General features: G+C 38.1%; 2 protein-coding genes across 4 annotated transcripts; both read left to right on the plus strand.

Moving 5' to 3' along the window:
• Positions 1–301: 301 nt before the first annotated feature.
• Positions 302–2,757, plus strand: vcpkmt (valosin containing protein lysine (K) methyltransferase). Its single transcript, XM_079832821.1, has 5 exons — positions 302–578; positions 775–888; positions 1,226–1,298; positions 1,441–1,560; positions 2,166–2,757. Exons 1-5 carry the CDS (start codon positions 322–324, stop codon positions 2,271–2,273), a joined length of 672 nt encoding a protein of 223 aa, XP_079688947.1. The 5' UTR covers positions 302–321; the 3' UTR covers positions 2,274–2,757.
• A 2,017-nt stretch (positions 2,758–4,774) lies between these two features.
• On the plus strand, positions 4,775–15,834 carry LOC307135842 (calpain-1 catalytic subunit-like). 3 transcript variants are annotated; one of them, XR_013817722.1, is made up of 13 exons: positions 4,805–4,942; positions 5,220–5,462; positions 5,764–5,836; positions 5,996–6,114; positions 6,207–6,340; positions 7,685–7,859; positions 7,961–8,035; positions 10,886–10,971; positions 13,408–13,482; positions 13,566–13,726; positions 13,851–14,018; positions 14,259–15,234; positions 15,628–15,751. XR_013817722.1 is itself a non-coding variant. In XM_079832530.1 (12 exons), the coding sequence occupies exons 2-12, from the start codon at positions 5,238–5,240 to the stop codon at positions 14,267–14,269; spliced, it is 1,302 nt and encodes a 433-aa protein (XP_079688656.1). In that variant the 5' UTR covers positions 4,775–4,942; positions 5,077–5,237; the 3' UTR covers positions 14,270–15,834. The 3 variants fall into 3 exon arrangements, 2 of the variants coding, with proteins under 2 accessions (XP_079688656.1, XP_079688657.1); XM_079832530.1 differs by having other exon boundaries at positions 4,775–4,942; positions 5,077–5,462; positions 14,259–15,834; XM_079832531.1 differs by having other exon boundaries at positions 14,259–15,830.
• Positions 15,835–16,413: the final 579 nt, after the last annotated feature.

The following is a 16,413-nucleotide window of genomic DNA, read 5'->3' on the forward strand; positions in this document are numbered from 1 at the left end:
TATATATACATACACATATATACATATATATATATATATATATATATATATATATATATATATATATATATATATATATATATATATATATATATATATATATATATATATATGTATATATATATATGTATATATATGTATATATAGGCATACATATATATATATATATATATATATATATATATATATATATATATATATATATATATATATATATAGAGAGAGAGAGAGAGCTGCCGACACTCCAGTCCAGTAGTTGGAGGTAATGCACCTTTAAATCGGTTTGCCAACCGCCATGAAAACCAAAAGAAGAAGAAGAACATGGCGACTGACGAGGATTCGGAACATTATTTTGTTAGAGAAATAGAAAAAAATGACGGGTCTGTTTTAAGACTGTATCAGTGTAGTAAAGGGGACGTGGGCTGTGTTGTATGGGACGCTGCTATTGTCCTGTCAAAATACCTCGAAACGGGACAATTTTGCAGTGTTCAGTCTGGTGTTAGTATGTGGTCCTCCATGAACGTTATTGAACTGGGCGCAGGAACAGGACTAGTTGGTCTCGTGGCTGCAACTCTGGGGTGAGTTATGAATGCTGTGCCATATGAACTACTGTAATAAATTAAAATAAATTAAATTTGATAGATGGCCATTCAAACAACTGAAGAAAATGTATGTATTATTATATTCTAAAAGTTCAAGTGTTCTTTGTTCTGATAATAAGTATTACACACAAATATTGTTCAATTAAAATTAGGCTATTTTGTGCACCCATAGGGCAAATGTCACAGTGACAGATCTAGAAGACCTGCAGCCTCTCCTTAAGCTGAACATTGAGAAGAATCAGCATCTCATCCGTACGGGCTCAATCACAGCCAAGGTACTGAAATGGTTTGTACTACATTTCATCCTACGGGATCTTTTTGGGAGGGGTGTGTTTCCATCCTTAAAACCCATGAAACCTATTTATTCATTAGATTCCAGGATCACTAAATAAAAGTTTTACACCAAAATAAATTAATTCACTATATTAAACTCTACCAAAAGATGATCACATGACCAAAGTGCACCCACAAATTATGTCGTTCCAAACCTTTATGACTTGCTTTCTATGGTGGAACACAAAAGAAAATATTTTGAAAAGGATCTGTTTTTGTCCTTATAATGAAAGGGTTTCATTTAATGAAAATGACTTGTGAAACTTCTGAAATATGTTCCCTTTTAAAAGGGGAGGAAGTGTTGAAGATGTTCTACCTCATCCTCATTATATTCTGATGGCTGATTGTATCTACTATGAGCAGGTATTGTAGCAATGAATATTACACAATAATATGCTTTATTTTTTACATCCAAAACTTCAGTTACCCATACAGCAATAGTTAACTATACAGTCCAGAGTTATCCGCACTAGGTTTAAAAGCCTCCATGTTTTATAATCCACAGTCTGTGGAGCCACTAGTGGAGACTCTGAAACTCTTGGCTGGACCAGAGACGTGCATCATCTGTTGCTATGAGCAGCGCACTGTTGGTGTCAATCCTGAGATAGAGAAGAGATTCTTTAAGGTGAGAGCAATAAACTGTGAAAGCCTATATTACACCAATACTTTAATAAGAGTGTGTTAGACCAGTAGAATATATTTATATTAAAGGGGACCTATTATTACAAAATGTAATATAAGTCTTGGGTGTCCCCAGAATGTGTCTGAAGTTTTAGCTCAAAATACGCCACAGATCCTTTATTATACCATGCCCCCCAAAAAAAGGTGTCGATATGCGTTTTTTAAAAGCTAAACTTATTTTAGCTTGAGTGCTGCCTTTTTAGAATGCTGTTTCCTGCGCGAGACGCTGTAAAAGATGAACGGTCAAATACGTCTGTCTAGTGCATTTACAGAAAAATAGCGCAGAGGATGGAAGAAAACATTGTGTAGGAAGTCATTTTGAGGCACTGTTTATGATTTACTAGGAATATAAAAAAGGAATGGGTGGATTTATAGCATTATAGGGTGTTTGTGTACACACACTGCTGAAGCATTTATGTTCAAACCCCATATAAAAGTGAATTTTGCATAATAGGTCCCCTATAAATGCATGAATAAAAAGCCAATTACATTTCTTGTCAGGCTAAATCTGCTATTGTCTTATTCCTCATCTAAAACAATGTTTTATAGCTACTTCTGCAAGAGTTCCAGTCAGAGGAGATCCCACCTGAGAAACAAGACCCAGAGTTCAACAGTCCTGACATTCACATTCTCCACCTGCGAAGAAGAGTCGACTGAATGCCTTTTACGAGGAAGGCTTTTACTGAGGACGGATGTTTGTTGAAGTCACAATTAATTACAGAGGCAGATGTTTGTTTGTTTTTCTTTCCTTTGAGGAAATATTTCGATTTTTGTTCATTCTATAAAATATAGACTATGACTTCAAATTGAAAATTTAAGGTATTTAAAGTAAAGTAGTGGCAAAGTATATTGTTACAGTACCCTGGAGATTCATCTGGTTTACAGCTAGTTCCTTTCATTTGTAAGGTATTTTAAAAGAAACTTTAGGAATAGGAATAGATTAATATTTAACCCCAAGTGTCTTTAGGATAAAATGCTATCACCTGATCTTAACTGTTATCTCCTCTTCTACACCAAATATGAACTGAATAAACTATATATTTATTTAAAATATTGCGTGGACTTAGTGGTTTATGGGCTCATATAAAGTCACAGGTGGGAGGAAAAACCATTTACACATTCCAAGAAATTTCAGTAGACCAAAAAAAAAAAAAAAAAAAACTCCAGACAGCTAGCTGTGGAAAATTATAAGTGATCTAAGCTTTTTACAGCGGATGCCATTGAAAACATGGGAAGTCAATTCCTCACAGCTTCACCTTCATACCCGTCAAGGCTCTGCTCTGAATAAGGTCTATACTGATTCTAAATAATCACGGGCTGGATTTAGTGGATTATGAGCGCTCATAAACCCATAGAAAAAATAAGTTTACTAAGTAATGTTCAAGTACATACTTTATGCAGTAAGTTTATTTCAATAATATCAATGTACTAGAAGTATACTTATAAATGTACTACTTCAATACAACCTGGGACTAATGCTGCGTTCCAGGCAGGTTTTTGAGCCGGTAAGTCACGTCTTCAAACCACGACTCACGTCTTTGTAGTGTTCCAGGCAAATGCCTGAGCACTTCACTTTTGCTGAATTTTATGTTACAGCCTTATTCCAAAATGGATTAAATAAAAAAAAAAATTCCTCAATTCTACATACAATACCCCATAATGACAAAGTGAGAGAAGCTTGTTTGAAATCTTTGCCAATTTATTCAAAATAAAAAACAAAAAAAATCACATGTAGACCTCCAAGAAAGGATTGTATCGAGGCACAAATCTGGGGAAGGGTACAGAAACATTTCTGCAGCATTGAAGGTCCCAATGAGCACAGTGGCCTCCATCATCTGTAAATGGAAGAAGTTCGGAACCACCAGGACTCTTCCTAGAGCTGGCCGCTCGGCCAAACAGCGATCGGGGGAGAAGGGCCTTAGTCAGGGAGGTGACTCAGAACCCGATGGTCACTCTGACAGAGCTCCAGCGTTTCTCTGTGGAGAGAGGAGAACCTTCCAGAAGAACAACCACCTGTATGGTAGAGTGGCCAGACGGCACATGACAGCCCGTCTGGAATTTGCCAAAAGGCACCTGAAGGACTCGGACTATGAGAAACAAAATTATCTGGTCTGATGAAACCAAGATTGAACTATGACTAGCTATGGGACAACTCTGAATGTCCTTGAGTGGCCCAGCCAGAGCCCAGACTTGAACCCGATTGAACATCTCTGGAGAGATCTCAAAATGGCTGAGCACTGACGTGCCCCATCCAACCTGATGGGGCTTGAGAGGTCCTGCAAAGAAGAATGGGAGAAACTGCCCCAAAATCGGTGTGCCAAGCTTGTAGCATCGTACGCAAAAAGACTTGAGGCTGTAATTGATGCCAAAGGCTGTGAATACTTATGTAGATGTATTTTTATTTTTATAAATTTTATAAATATAGATTTCAAACAAACTTCTTTCGCATTGTCATTATGGGGTATTGTTTGTAGAATTTAGGGAAACAATTATGAATTTAATCCGTTTTGGAATAAGGCTGTAACATAACACAATGTGGAAAAAGTGAAGCGTTGTGAATACTTTCTGGATGCACTGTACCTATTGACTCTCCTGGCTATAGTTTTGGAGTTATGAGTCTTTACTTTTGTGTATGCCACAAAAAAACAACTCTAAAAATGCCTTCAGGTCTTAAAGGATTAAGTATAAGTGTTGAACACAACTACAAGCCAAGTATGGTTAGAATAATTACTTTTAAGTATATCTTAAATAATATAAAAAGATTGAGTACATGTATAGTCCAAATATACTTAGACTTTTCTGTCAGTATAAGTCAAGTATACTTAAGTGCAATTAAGTATATTTTCTTTAAAAGAAATACACTAATAGCACACTTGAATAAACTTCTTTTTTGTAAGGAGGGAATTCTCAGGTGAGAACATGAGTGAGAATTGTAAACGGATCAGTAGAGTTTTCATGATCTTATTTTTTCATTTTTACTGTATTAATGATAATTCTGATGCAGTTTCTTTATTAATTCCTTATTACAATAACATTAACTGTCTTAGCAACATTCGTAAAAATTCACTTGAAGTTCAAACTGCTTTCAGCCCTCATTTGCGTATTCAGTTTTTCAGAGTTAAGACTATATATGGTGGAATTAACTGTTATGCAACTCCACAGCTGGGAGTAATACGGAAGTCTTTTTCAGTTAATGCAAGACAAAACCTACACACTGTACTGCTCCCTTCCTGAAAACTTAATTCGTCTGAGCACGGAATTCCAGAGCCTATAGGGCAGAACAAAGAGAATCAGTCAAACCTAGTAAGAGAAGACTGCTCATTTAGGTGAGTTATTATCCTTAAAGTATAACATTTATATCTTAAAAATAGAGTTTATCTGAGTTTATCTATATATTGCAAGTCTCTGAATAGCTTTCAAGATATGTTTTACAAAGGAACAATATTTCTCTCCCAAACAGGTCTAACAAGCCCAAACAAGTCTCTTATCTCTTGTGTCTTTAAAAACACACCATAATATAGCATAGTGCTGTGTCATTTCACCAGTAACAGAAGCCAGAAGTGACACTTTTATCTGTTTTTCTTTACATATTTTCCTAAAAAGACTTTTACAACTGAAAAAATGCCTCCACCTCATGTGAACAAAATACCCAGGATTGAAGTCAAAACCGGCACTCTTGACGTCCCTTTGAAATTCTTGGATCAGGACTACCAGGAGTTGAAGAAGAGCTGCATCATAAAAAAAGAGAGATATGTTGACGATAAGTTCCCTTCAGACAGCAGCTCCATTGACCCAAAGAAGAAACTTAAATTGGATTTGGAAAAAATCAAGTGGTTGAGTCCATCAGTAAGTTACCTGTTTTGACTTTCCATCTTCAGACCTTCAGAAACTTTCAAGAACAGTTCAAAGTATATAGACATTATTGTTTGAACGTATCTTAAATAACTTGTCATCATCAATTGTTGGAAAATATCTCTTAGGGCTTGTAAGAACGGGTTTATTTGTAGCATTTTCCAACATTTTTTAATTACAATTGTGGCAAGACATCTTAAGTGTCTTGAAAGTCTAAATGTCTTCTGGTATCCCCAAAATCCTTAGGGCAAATTTTATTGTATGATGTTTACATTTAATTCATTTCTCTCTTTAGAAAATAGTGTCAGACCCACAACTCATTGTAAAGGAGGTTTCCAGGTTTGACTATTCCCAAGGATGTTATTTAGGTATGTTTATTTCTGTGTTTATTTACTTACTTCAGTAGGCATTGGATTTTTAATGATACTGTATCTATGCAGAGAATAGCATCACACTATATACAACAGAAGGCCTTTTGTGAACTCAATGAAAGATAGGTTTTGCTAATGTTTGTGCTTTTACTTTAGGAAACTGCTGGTTTCTTGCTTCTGTTGGAGCGTTAACTTTTCAGGACGATATCATGGACCAGGTCATGCCAGCTGACCAGTCATTTGGTCAAGATTATGCAGGGATATTCCACTTCAGAGTGAGTTCTTTGGTCATGTTCAAAATAACTTTTACATTTTATACAAAAATATCAAATTATCAGTCCTTAAGCCTTCTGCTTAATTCATACAGTTCTGGAGGTTTGGGAAATGGATTGACGTTGTCATTGATGACAAACTGCCAACGATCAATGGCAAGCTCATTTTTGTTCGTTCAACTACATCTAATGAGTTTTGGCCTGCCTTGCTGGAGAAAGCTTATGCCAAGTAGGTTAATCCTAAAATGAGTCTTCTTTCATTGTTTAAAAGTATGTTTGCTATTGAACATAAAAATATTGTTTAACCAATATTAGAAGAGATTATGGCCCTTTTTATGTTTTGTACGTACCCTGATTTTGAAGTTGCCTTACAGATGGAATTATTTGACATTGACACAATGATAACAGTCTATTTTAGTCACCACCAATTTGAGCAATCCCACAGAATCAATCATTAAAGCAGGGGTCTCCAAACTTGGTCCTGGAGGGCCACTGTCCTGCAGAGTTTAGCTCTCCAACCCCAAATAAACACACCTGAACCAGCTAATCAGAAGCCGTTTCTCAATATGCGTTCTTGTCTGTACTTGTGTTCTCATGGACTTGTGAATCGTGATCAGTCACAGCCCAAGAACTGTTGCAATTCAAAGTTCACATCTAGCCAAGTACAGTTCAAATCCCTGGACGTGTCCTTGATCCGCCCCTTTTATCGAGGATGCATCGAGAGGAGACTTTTGTGGACTTCAGACAGACAGGTATCCCAGAATGCATCTTGCACCAACCAACAAGTGTCAATAGTGGATGAGAAAACCCACGTTATTTAATAATACTACTGTTATTGTGTCACAAAATGTAGTTTTAAGACTTTTTCAGGCGAGAATGTACTTGTTTAAAGCTCAAATCTGTGGTTTATTTATAAAGAGAGAGCCTATTTGAATTGATTTGAAAAATATTTTTTAAAAATGTAAACGAAATGAGGCAGGGTTGTTATATTTAGTTTTGTTATAAATATATGCAGTGAAGATAATCAATGTACGCGTTGCCTGAACTACATTTGTGTGGCTATTAATATGTTTAAGATTTTTTTTAACGAAAACGAAAAGAGGCAGAGTGGTGTTTTATAAAATTTTTCATTTTATTGTAGCCTCTTCCTTTTATTAGGCCTATACATACAGAGATAACCAAAGTAGCCACTAGTAAGACATTGATTAGCACGTTCAGGGGCCGGTTGCATAAACCGTTAAGACTAGTCTTACAAGTTAGACATACATTTTTTTATTTAAAACTGTTCATCATTTTTTTTAATCAGTTACATAAAAACATAGACTGGCCTAATTTGATACAAAAAGTAAGACTGAATGCCACTTGCCTAACTGCTAGTGGCTCATACTAGATCTTAAGACACTGTCTTAACATAATGGCTTAGTTTATGCAACTGGCCCCAGGTGTGTTTAATTGGGGTTGGAGCTAAACTTTGCAGGACAGTGGCCCTCCAGGACTGAATTTGGAGACCCCTGCATTAAAGGCTTGTTGGTCTACTGTAGTACATACTTAAAATTTAGAATGACTTTTACAGGGTGTGCGGCTCCTATGCTGACATGCATTCTGGTGTTGTATCCGAGGCTCTGTTGGACTTCACTGGTGGCATCCATTTGCGCTTTGAACCAGCAAAAACTTCTGTTGATTTGTGGAGCCTGATGAACCGTGCATCCAAAGCAAAGGCTCTGATGGCCTGTGGCAGCTTTCAGGGGGTAAGCAGTGACCTCAGGCTTGTCCTATTTCTTGTTACATATTTCACCTGGCAGCATTATTGATTTAATATGTCTGTTTTATTTTTTTTATACCAAATCAGAAAACATCTGAAAACACAGTATTACCCAATGGCATTGTTCAAGGCCATGCATATACAGTGACAGGGGTTTCCAAGGTAAGTCTGCACAGAATCAAATGTCAGATCACGGTGCCTTCAGATTTTATAGCTTTCAAAACAACCCATCCAGTTTCCAGTGCTTGAACTTTCAAATGACGCTGCATCATGATCGCGACGCCAATGATTTTCTCAAGATCTCCATGCCATGTTATGTTGAGTTTGGACACGTTTGAATCAGAACCATCTACTGAATGTAAAAATATATAATTTCATATGACTTACTAATGTTTCACAAAGTTAGCAATAAAATATGTGTCTCAAAAGACACATAATTACAATATTTACATGTGCATGGGTGATGTTTTACATTTAGATAGCTTGGTCTGTAGGTAAAACAAATATGCTGGTTGAGTCCATTTCTATGGTATATGACACAAGATGTTCTGTTATGCATGATGCTTTTAGAGATCACGTTTTCAAGTAAAGCTGTATTTTTTTAGCCTAGAAATCTAGACGCGCCCTAGCGGCAGCAAATCTAATTTGCAGCCAGGAACGTCTAGCAACACACCGTTGGCTTGCAAGCTGGAAAAAACAAACTCTGGTCAGGCCAATAACATTGTGTATAGAGTCGGTGGGCGGGCTTAACATAATGACGGCATGGTTGCGGCGGTTCCGCATGCTACTTGTAAACAAAGAAGCTGGCGAACAGTGGTCTTTTGAATCGGCTTTGGCCACGACTCTGGAAGACTTGGAGTTAAGCTTTTCTTTGAGAAAAGAACAAAGAACGGCACTGAAGTCATTCTTAAAAAAGGAAGATGTGTTTGGAGTTTTGCCGACCGGATACGGCAAAAGTTTAATCTATCAACTAGCTTCACCTTCTTCGTTGCTCTGGTTGGTTGTAGCGCTATCCTATTGCGTGCAGAGGGAATTTGAAAGACAACCGTTTATCGCGCCTCTCGGATTGAGCCCTGCCAATGGTGAGTTCCCAGACCCAACATCTTGATGTGGGCATGGCTTGTCAGGCTTGTCAGGCTAGTGGCCGCTCCGAGTTTAAGTGGTTAATATTACTGTTTCAAATAACATCATTGCTGTATCTGTATGTGCTGAAGCTGAAGAGCTGAATGAACACCCATAAACTATATATAAACCCATAAATATATACAGTATATTAGAGCTGCAACTAACGATTATTTTTTCTGTCGACTAATCTAACGATTATTTTTTCGATCAGTCGACTAATCTAACGATTATTTTTCCAGATTAATCTTATGATTCTTTTTTACTGATTATTGTATTTCAAAGAGGGTAGTGAATTTGTATATTATTTTAACATGAAATCAATGAATGATGACAATATTAATTGTATTTCAGGAAAGGTAGTGTACATAGTTTGCCATTTTATAATGAAATATATGAACACAAGAAGCTTTTTAAACATAATATATAATGATACTATTCATCATAAAATGTATACAGAGTAGGCCTAATTAGGAAAAGTTGTTTACTATAGGCTAGTAGTTGAGTATGATTTACTTATTGATTTGTGTCAATAGTAAACGAAAATGCACTTGTATTTATCTGCAAAAGGTTCACATACAGGAGCTTTCAGCATAGTTTTAATATAGTATAACTAGTCGTCTATTTTGAAGATACATGTGCATAAACAACGACTAAAGCTGCCAGAAGTTTTTGCCCAAACTTCAAAGACACATTTAAATGATTAAAGCTAGAGGCATATCTTAACTTTAATGTTACTTTAATCATGTAAACTACCTATATACAGCATGTTTTATGCATATGTGTTTGGGACAGAGGGGAACCAGGTCGCATTAACAGGAGATATATGCAGCCCATAATAAATAAAAGCACGAGACGTACTGGGGTCGGAGAAGAACCCCGGAAAATGTGACCGTCTGTTGCAATACACGCGCCACGGTTCAGCTGCGCGAGAGAACACTGGAAGGGTTGCCAGGTTTACACAACAAAACCCACCCATTCGTTACTCAAAACAAGCCCAAAACAAGCCCAATCGCGTTTCGGGGAGGTTCTCTGGTAAACATCGCGTTCGGGGGGTTAAATATGTGTGTTTTTTTGCTTCAACCCGCGGACATGAGACACAGCCCGCGGCAACAGTGTAGAAGTAGCCCAATTCCGCGGAAAAAAGCGGACTTGGCAACACTGATTGGCAGTGTGATAGCTCCCGCTCTCCACGCGCACAGCTTCTGCTCTGCCTGCGCGCGCAGTGTGAAACCGGCGTTACAGAGCGAACAAAGCACAGTTTTACTCGGCTTCTGTTTAAAGTACTCCCACACTTTTGAATGTCGCGGTCTGGCTTTATATGATAAATGATAATTTTCACTATGCCCGGGAGCAGAAGCTGCCATTATTCTAGATCTTCTGTTCCATTCTAGAACGTAAATAATGTGCCGCCGACGCGTCGACGCATTTCACGCACGTCGACGTATTTTCGTAGTCGACGTCATCGACGACGTCGACGCGTCGTTGCAGCCCTACAGTATATATATATATACGTAAAATAAACATAATATTATAACTTACAATGTCACAAAAGGCTGTCTTAGTCATGGTGTAACTCCATGGACACGCTCTTTCCGCAACAACGCGGAAATATATATTGTCGTGTTCTCAATATAATTTTATCTAGCCTGTATGACAGATTTGTGCTGCACATGTTGCATTTTTCTGTATCTTCCTTTTCGAACTGTGATATAAAATGCTTTTTATTAACAGTAGTCATAAGAAGCATATTTCCAGTACGTGCCTCAGGCCTGTATAGGATTTTGTTCCTATAATAAACTGACTCAAAAGAATGATGAGTTCCAGAATTGAACATCACTACTTTATGTGACTCAAAGCATTGTGTTCATGTCATGTTGTATTTGACAGGTAACATGCAAAGAAAAACAAGTAAGGCTGGTGAGAGTGCTGAACCCTTGGGCAAAAGGCGAGTGGACCGGTGACTGGAGTGACAAGTAAGAGTCATATAGGCTCTTATAGAGAAACTATAGGCTCACTAATCACAACACTGATCAAGCCTCATTCTTTGATTGTACCACTAGATGATTCATGATTATTATATTAAAAAAAATCTTAATGAGGTTTGAGAGTTGTATTAAGTTATTAGTATGCTAAGCAACTTTTTAATTTAACTTGTCAGCTTTCAAACAGTAGCTCTTTAAGTGTAATGTAGCGAACAGAGAAAATGGTAGACTCACTTAACGGTTTTAAGACTGCTTTATTAACTTCTTTATGAACATGAGCACCTGTGTGACCAGCTAACTCCAAACTTCTGGATCTTTTTCCCAAGTTCCCGCCCACCCATAACTGCACAGGCTTGTTCTTCTGAAGAACACCCCACCCCTTAAAGCCCCACACAAACAGAACAAATAACATATGAAAATAACATACATGTACTTAGATCACTCCTGAATAGAACATAAAAAAACTCTTAAGACTTGCTACACTGCTCCCTCTTTGCAAAGTCCCTGAACCATTTCGGGTTGGCCTTCTTGTGTAACTGAAACAGGGCTATTCAAATGCAAGGGTTGCAGCTCAAGAACTGGTGTGGCTGCATGTGGGACTGCCATAGGACTGGCAGTGCTTGACTGGGGTCCCTCTGGGGTAGGCACAACTGTAGAGGAGGCCGGTGCACGTCATCTTTAAGGTGCCAATCTGTCTCTGTGCACAGCCACCTTCCTACCCCTCGGAGGCAACTGAACTCGGTAAACGACTTCTCAGAATCTCTCCAGAACACTGCACGGCCACACCCACTGGGAATCAAGTTTAGGGCACCTGCTCTTCTTTCTCTGAGGGCTGTATACCCACAACAGCTCTCCCACTTAGAAATTCCACCCTTTTGCTTTCAGGTTGTAATTTATTTTCTGCTGGGTCCCCACTTTTAACAACAACTTCCTTGCAAAATTATGAGCAGCTTCCAATAAGTCCTGAAGCTTTCTAGCATACTCAGGGTATGTGTATGCTAGAAAAAAGTGCCCAGACCCCACTGTCTCAAGGGCAGCCCTGATAACCCCCTCATGCAGCGACCTGGGCAACACCACCTGCTACCTCCCCTCCCCAGTGGTGGGGTCTTTCCACTCCCTCTCTAACACCCCATCTCGCATGCCAGGCCCTTGAATTTGGCCCATAGGTTTTTTCATGGACAAAGAGAGAATGGCCGACTTATTCCCACAGAGGTCGCTGCTAAATTTGGACCCACTGGATTACTGGCTGCAGGTCCACATCTTCCTCTTGCAGCCACCTCCTCTATTCCCACTGTCCCCACCGCCAAACACGCTGGTGTATTGCCATGCTTACAAACCACAGAAGCACCACTGGTGTCTGGGTTCTCCAGCTCTCTGTCCCTGGCCTCCCTTTTGTCACAGTACCAACTTTAGTCGGCTAAGCGTGGCTGACAAGAAAGAGCCTCTGCGTTTGCATGGCCTGACCCTGTATCCACAGTACCACAGTATCTGCATTCAGCCTTGTTAAACGATTTGCTGTAGTAGGCCACAATCCATAATCCTAACAGCAGAGAGAGAACTGCCCCCATACCCACATTGCTGGCATCTGTTTCCAGAATGAAGGGCAGTGCCAGGTCAGTGTTTCAGGTCAGCAAAAAAGTTTTGACACTCCTCAATCCAAGCAAAGGACTTGTCCTTCTTCAGCAAGCGGAAAAGTGGGTCCACGGTGCTGGAAAAACCATGCACAAACCTCCTGTAATATGAGGCCAACCTCATAGACTGTGTAGACATCAGAAGTGTAAGTGCAAAGGGGATTGTGATTCCTCTTTGAATTTTGTGAGGGTTGGAGCAGGACTCAGGAAAGTGAAATCGCAAATGGGTACAATTTGCAATTCCTTTTGAATATTGTCTGGAAAATATAATTCCATAGTTTTTCGTTTAAAATGCAGTCGGAATGTTAACATTATCAAAGATTAAATCGCTGGAGGTTGTCAAGTGCTGTTGGTTTTTCATTTGCAGTTACTTCAACTGTCACTGTCATTTATATCACCGGAATCGGCCAACTCTCATTCACTGAAGGACATATTTAGAGTGAATGTGTTTTGTCTTTTGAATCAATTTGTCTTTTGTAATAGACTATCCCTTTAAAAACAAAAGGCATTTTTTAAAAACAAAAGCCATATCTTTCGTGACAAGTGACATTTTCTGGTGGGGAAAAAAGGACAAAAAGACAAACATCAATTAATTAAAAAAAGATTTGAAGAATTCTGATGTTTATGCTAGTCACTTAAAACATCCCAGCCTGTTGAAATTAGAGAAATCTCATTAAACAATACCAAACTGACACACTTATCTATGATATCTATTTTTCCCTCTTTATTTGCTGCTGTTTTCTCGGTTTGCATAACCCCATGTAAAATTTGAATATATGCTTTTGCATATCTTTAGGTCACCGTTGTGGAACGATGTGAGTGAGAAGGAGCAATCCAAGTGTTGTTCTTTGGCCAACGACGGGGAGTTCTGGTGGGCATTAACTGTAGATTCAGATATGATCTCTTGCTGCATTAACTAATCAAATGCTGACAGTGACTCATATTTTACTGCAGGATGTCAATGGAGGACTTCACCACAAACTTCAGACAGACTGATATTTGCTGCCTCAGTCCTGATTTTCTGGACAGTTCCTCTGAATGCAGCTGGACTTCCACATGTTACAATGACAGCTGGGTTGCTGGGACTACAGCTGGTGGCTGCCTCAATAATAAAGGTCGTATTATGAGCAAATGCATGGTTGTGCTTTTTCTGTGTCTATGCATAATATTGGCCGTGTGTGTGTGTATGTGCCTATACTGCATGTACCACAAAAGTCTGATTCAATGTATGTCTTGTAGACTCTTTCTGGACGAACCCTCAGTTTCGGGTGAGGATTGAGGCGCTTGATAAGGAATGTGCTGGTCAGTGCCCTGAAAACATACTGGTGTCCCTCATGCAGAACCATGAGAAGAGAAACAGAAGTGAAGTTTCTAACTACGCCATCGCCTTCAGTGTTTTTGCGGTCAGTATATTAACAAAATAACTCTATTGGAGTCACAGGAAATGTCACATAATACTGTCATATTGGTTTCCACTTATTAATGGTGTGCTATTCTATTTTATTCTATTTTACAGATACCACCAGAGGCAAGTAAAGAATATCATTCAGGCTTAAACGTGTTAAACTTTAAAAATGCATAAATAACATGATATTTACAAAATAAACTGGTTGCATGAATACAACTTTATATTTAATTCTCCTTTAGATGAAAGATAAGAAGCTCCCAGACAAGTTCTTCTACGGCAAACGCCCTGTGGAAAGTAGTGTGAACTTCATAGCAAGACATGTGATGAAATTCTTCAAGCTTGTACCAGGAGAGTATCTCATTGTACCATCCACTTTGAATCCTAATGAATGTTCAAAATTCATATTGTCCATCTTCTCAAAGAGTGAATCCCATAGGACAAATTAGAAGGAAGGTCATTTCTAATTACTTAACAGTGGGACTCCAGTTAAATGAAAAGACGTAGTGCAATACGGACAGTTTCATATATGCAGTGCTATATACATTCCCTGGGGCTTTTTTTGTAGTTTTACAAGCATTATTTTTTTCTTGTGCTATATTTTGTTTATTTAATATAATTATCTGTATTTGTGAGCTGTGAAAATGTGTTATCAGTCACATTTGTTAGTTGTTTTTTCTGCCATGTTGTAATGTTGTTTGGTTCAGGTCAGTCAGTAACATAATGAGACCTTTTTAAAGCTACACTGTGTGATATTTTCCCCCATCTAGCGTTGAAAATGTATATGACGATCCAGTGAATATTTGTTTCTGTTCCTCTCAATTCCGATTTCGTTTTAACTCCTACGGTGGCCAATTTAGTCCAAGATTAACATGGCTTCCAGTTCGACCTCGTCCACATTCGACACGGTGCCATCGAGTGTTAAAACGCGAAAGGCGAAGCTTGACTTTACGAGTATGTCCCTCTTTGGCTAATGTACTTTCAAGATGGAGGGACAACATGGCGACCGGCATTCGAACCACTCATCCGTATGTATTTTCAATGGCATATTATAAACTTACGAGAATACTTTATTACTTGAAAGAAGTAAATATACATTAGTGAGCACATATATTTTTGAAAGAACTAAGTGTTTTTTAGCTAAGAATAAACTAAAAAAGTTACACAGTGTAGCTTTAATGCTTCAAAACGGTAAGAAATGATTTCTTATAGACTGAAGTGTCACAAAAGATCCAATAACACCACGTGAAATGCATATGTGACCCTGAACCACATAAAAAAGCGGAATAAATAAGCTTTCCTTTGATGTATGGTTCGTTAGGATAGGACAATATTTGGCACATTTGAAAATCTGGAATCTGAGGGTGCAAAAAAATCACCTTTAAAGTTGTCCAAATGAAGTCCTTAGCAATGTATATTACTACTAATAATACATTTTTATATATATTTACAGTTGGAAATTTACAAAATATCTTCATGAAACATGACCTTTACTTAATATCCTAATGATTTTGGCATAAAAGAAAGATTTATCATTTTGACCCATACAATGTATTGTTGGCTATTGCCACAAATATACCCGTGTGACTTATGACTGGTTTTGTGGTCCAGGGTCACATATTTGGTTTTCTATAACGTAAAAGTAGCATGCAAACCTTTAATGCTATATTTAAAGGGCTGTGGTTAACTCTGGAAATAGATTCTGGGAATGTACATAATAAACGTATACTTATTTAACTTTGTCAAACAATTATTTTTTCAAATGTCTGATTACAATTTTAATATTTGCTATGCTATAAAACTGGTTGGCCACTAGTGAGACTGTGTCAAGTTTTTCCAGCTAAATTGCTGCAAATCCATAAAACTAGTTATTTATTGAATAGCGTTTTGCTCCATGTAGTTTCTGGAGGAATAGGTGAAGTGCCCCTGTATTGAACTATGGCTTCCTTAGGTGTTGTGGAGAAAAGTCATCTCTTTCTTGCAAATGAAGCTCAAGATGCAGAGTTCCAGAAGTCAAAATAAGACTTTATTTAACAAAGCATCACAGCCGAGATTCCTGCAGAACATCTGAAATTGTCTCTGGCCAGGACGCCATTCTTATACCTTTTTCCATTACACTGCAGTAACCGAGTGACTTAAATTAGAGAAGAATAATCACAGAATTTTCATTTTTGGATGAACAAACCCTTTAATTCTCTGGCAAGATTCACCCCTCCTCTTTCACCCAAAAGTCTTTCTCTCTGATTGTGGAAGCCTGCCAATTGATGGTCAATCCTTTATCAGAAGCAAGATATAACATTTTCCAAGGACAGTCAACTCCCTCCCAGAGGCGAGAAGCCTCCACACATGACATAATAGTGGTTTTATTCTTTCACAGCCACCTGTGGTTTACTAAAA

The sequence above is a fragment of the Gobio gobio genome (genome assembly GCF_949357685.1).
Source record: "Gobio gobio genome assembly, chromosome: 13".
NCBI lineage: Eukaryota > Metazoa > Chordata > Actinopteri > Cypriniformes > Gobionidae > Gobio > Gobio gobio.

Excerpts from the sequence above, each read along its gene's own strand:
- LOC307135842 (XM_079832530.1), top strand. The coding sequence starts at position 5,238 with ATGCCTCCACCTCATGTGAACAAAATACCCAGGATTGAAGTCAAAACC. Across the intron at positions 5,837-5,995 it reads TTCCCAAGGATGTTATTTAG|GAAACTGCTGGTTTCTTGCT; the intron begins GTATGTTTATTT and ends CTTTTACTTTAG. Across the intron at positions 13,727-13,850 it reads TGGCTGCCTCAATAATAAAG|ACTCTTTCTGGACGAACCCT; the intron begins GTCGTATTATGA and ends TATGTCTTGTAG.
- vcpkmt (XM_079832821.1), top strand. The coding sequence starts at position 322 with ATGGCGACTGACGAGGATTCGGAACATTATTTTGTTAGAGAAATAGAA. Across the intron at positions 889-1,225 it reads ACAGCCAAGGTACTGAAATG|GGGAGGAAGTGTTGAAGATG; the intron begins GTTTGTACTACA and ends CCCTTTTAAAAG. Across the intron at positions 1,299-1,440 it reads ATTGTATCTACTATGAGCAG|TCTGTGGAGCCACTAGTGGA; the intron begins GTATTGTAGCAA and ends TATAATCCACAG.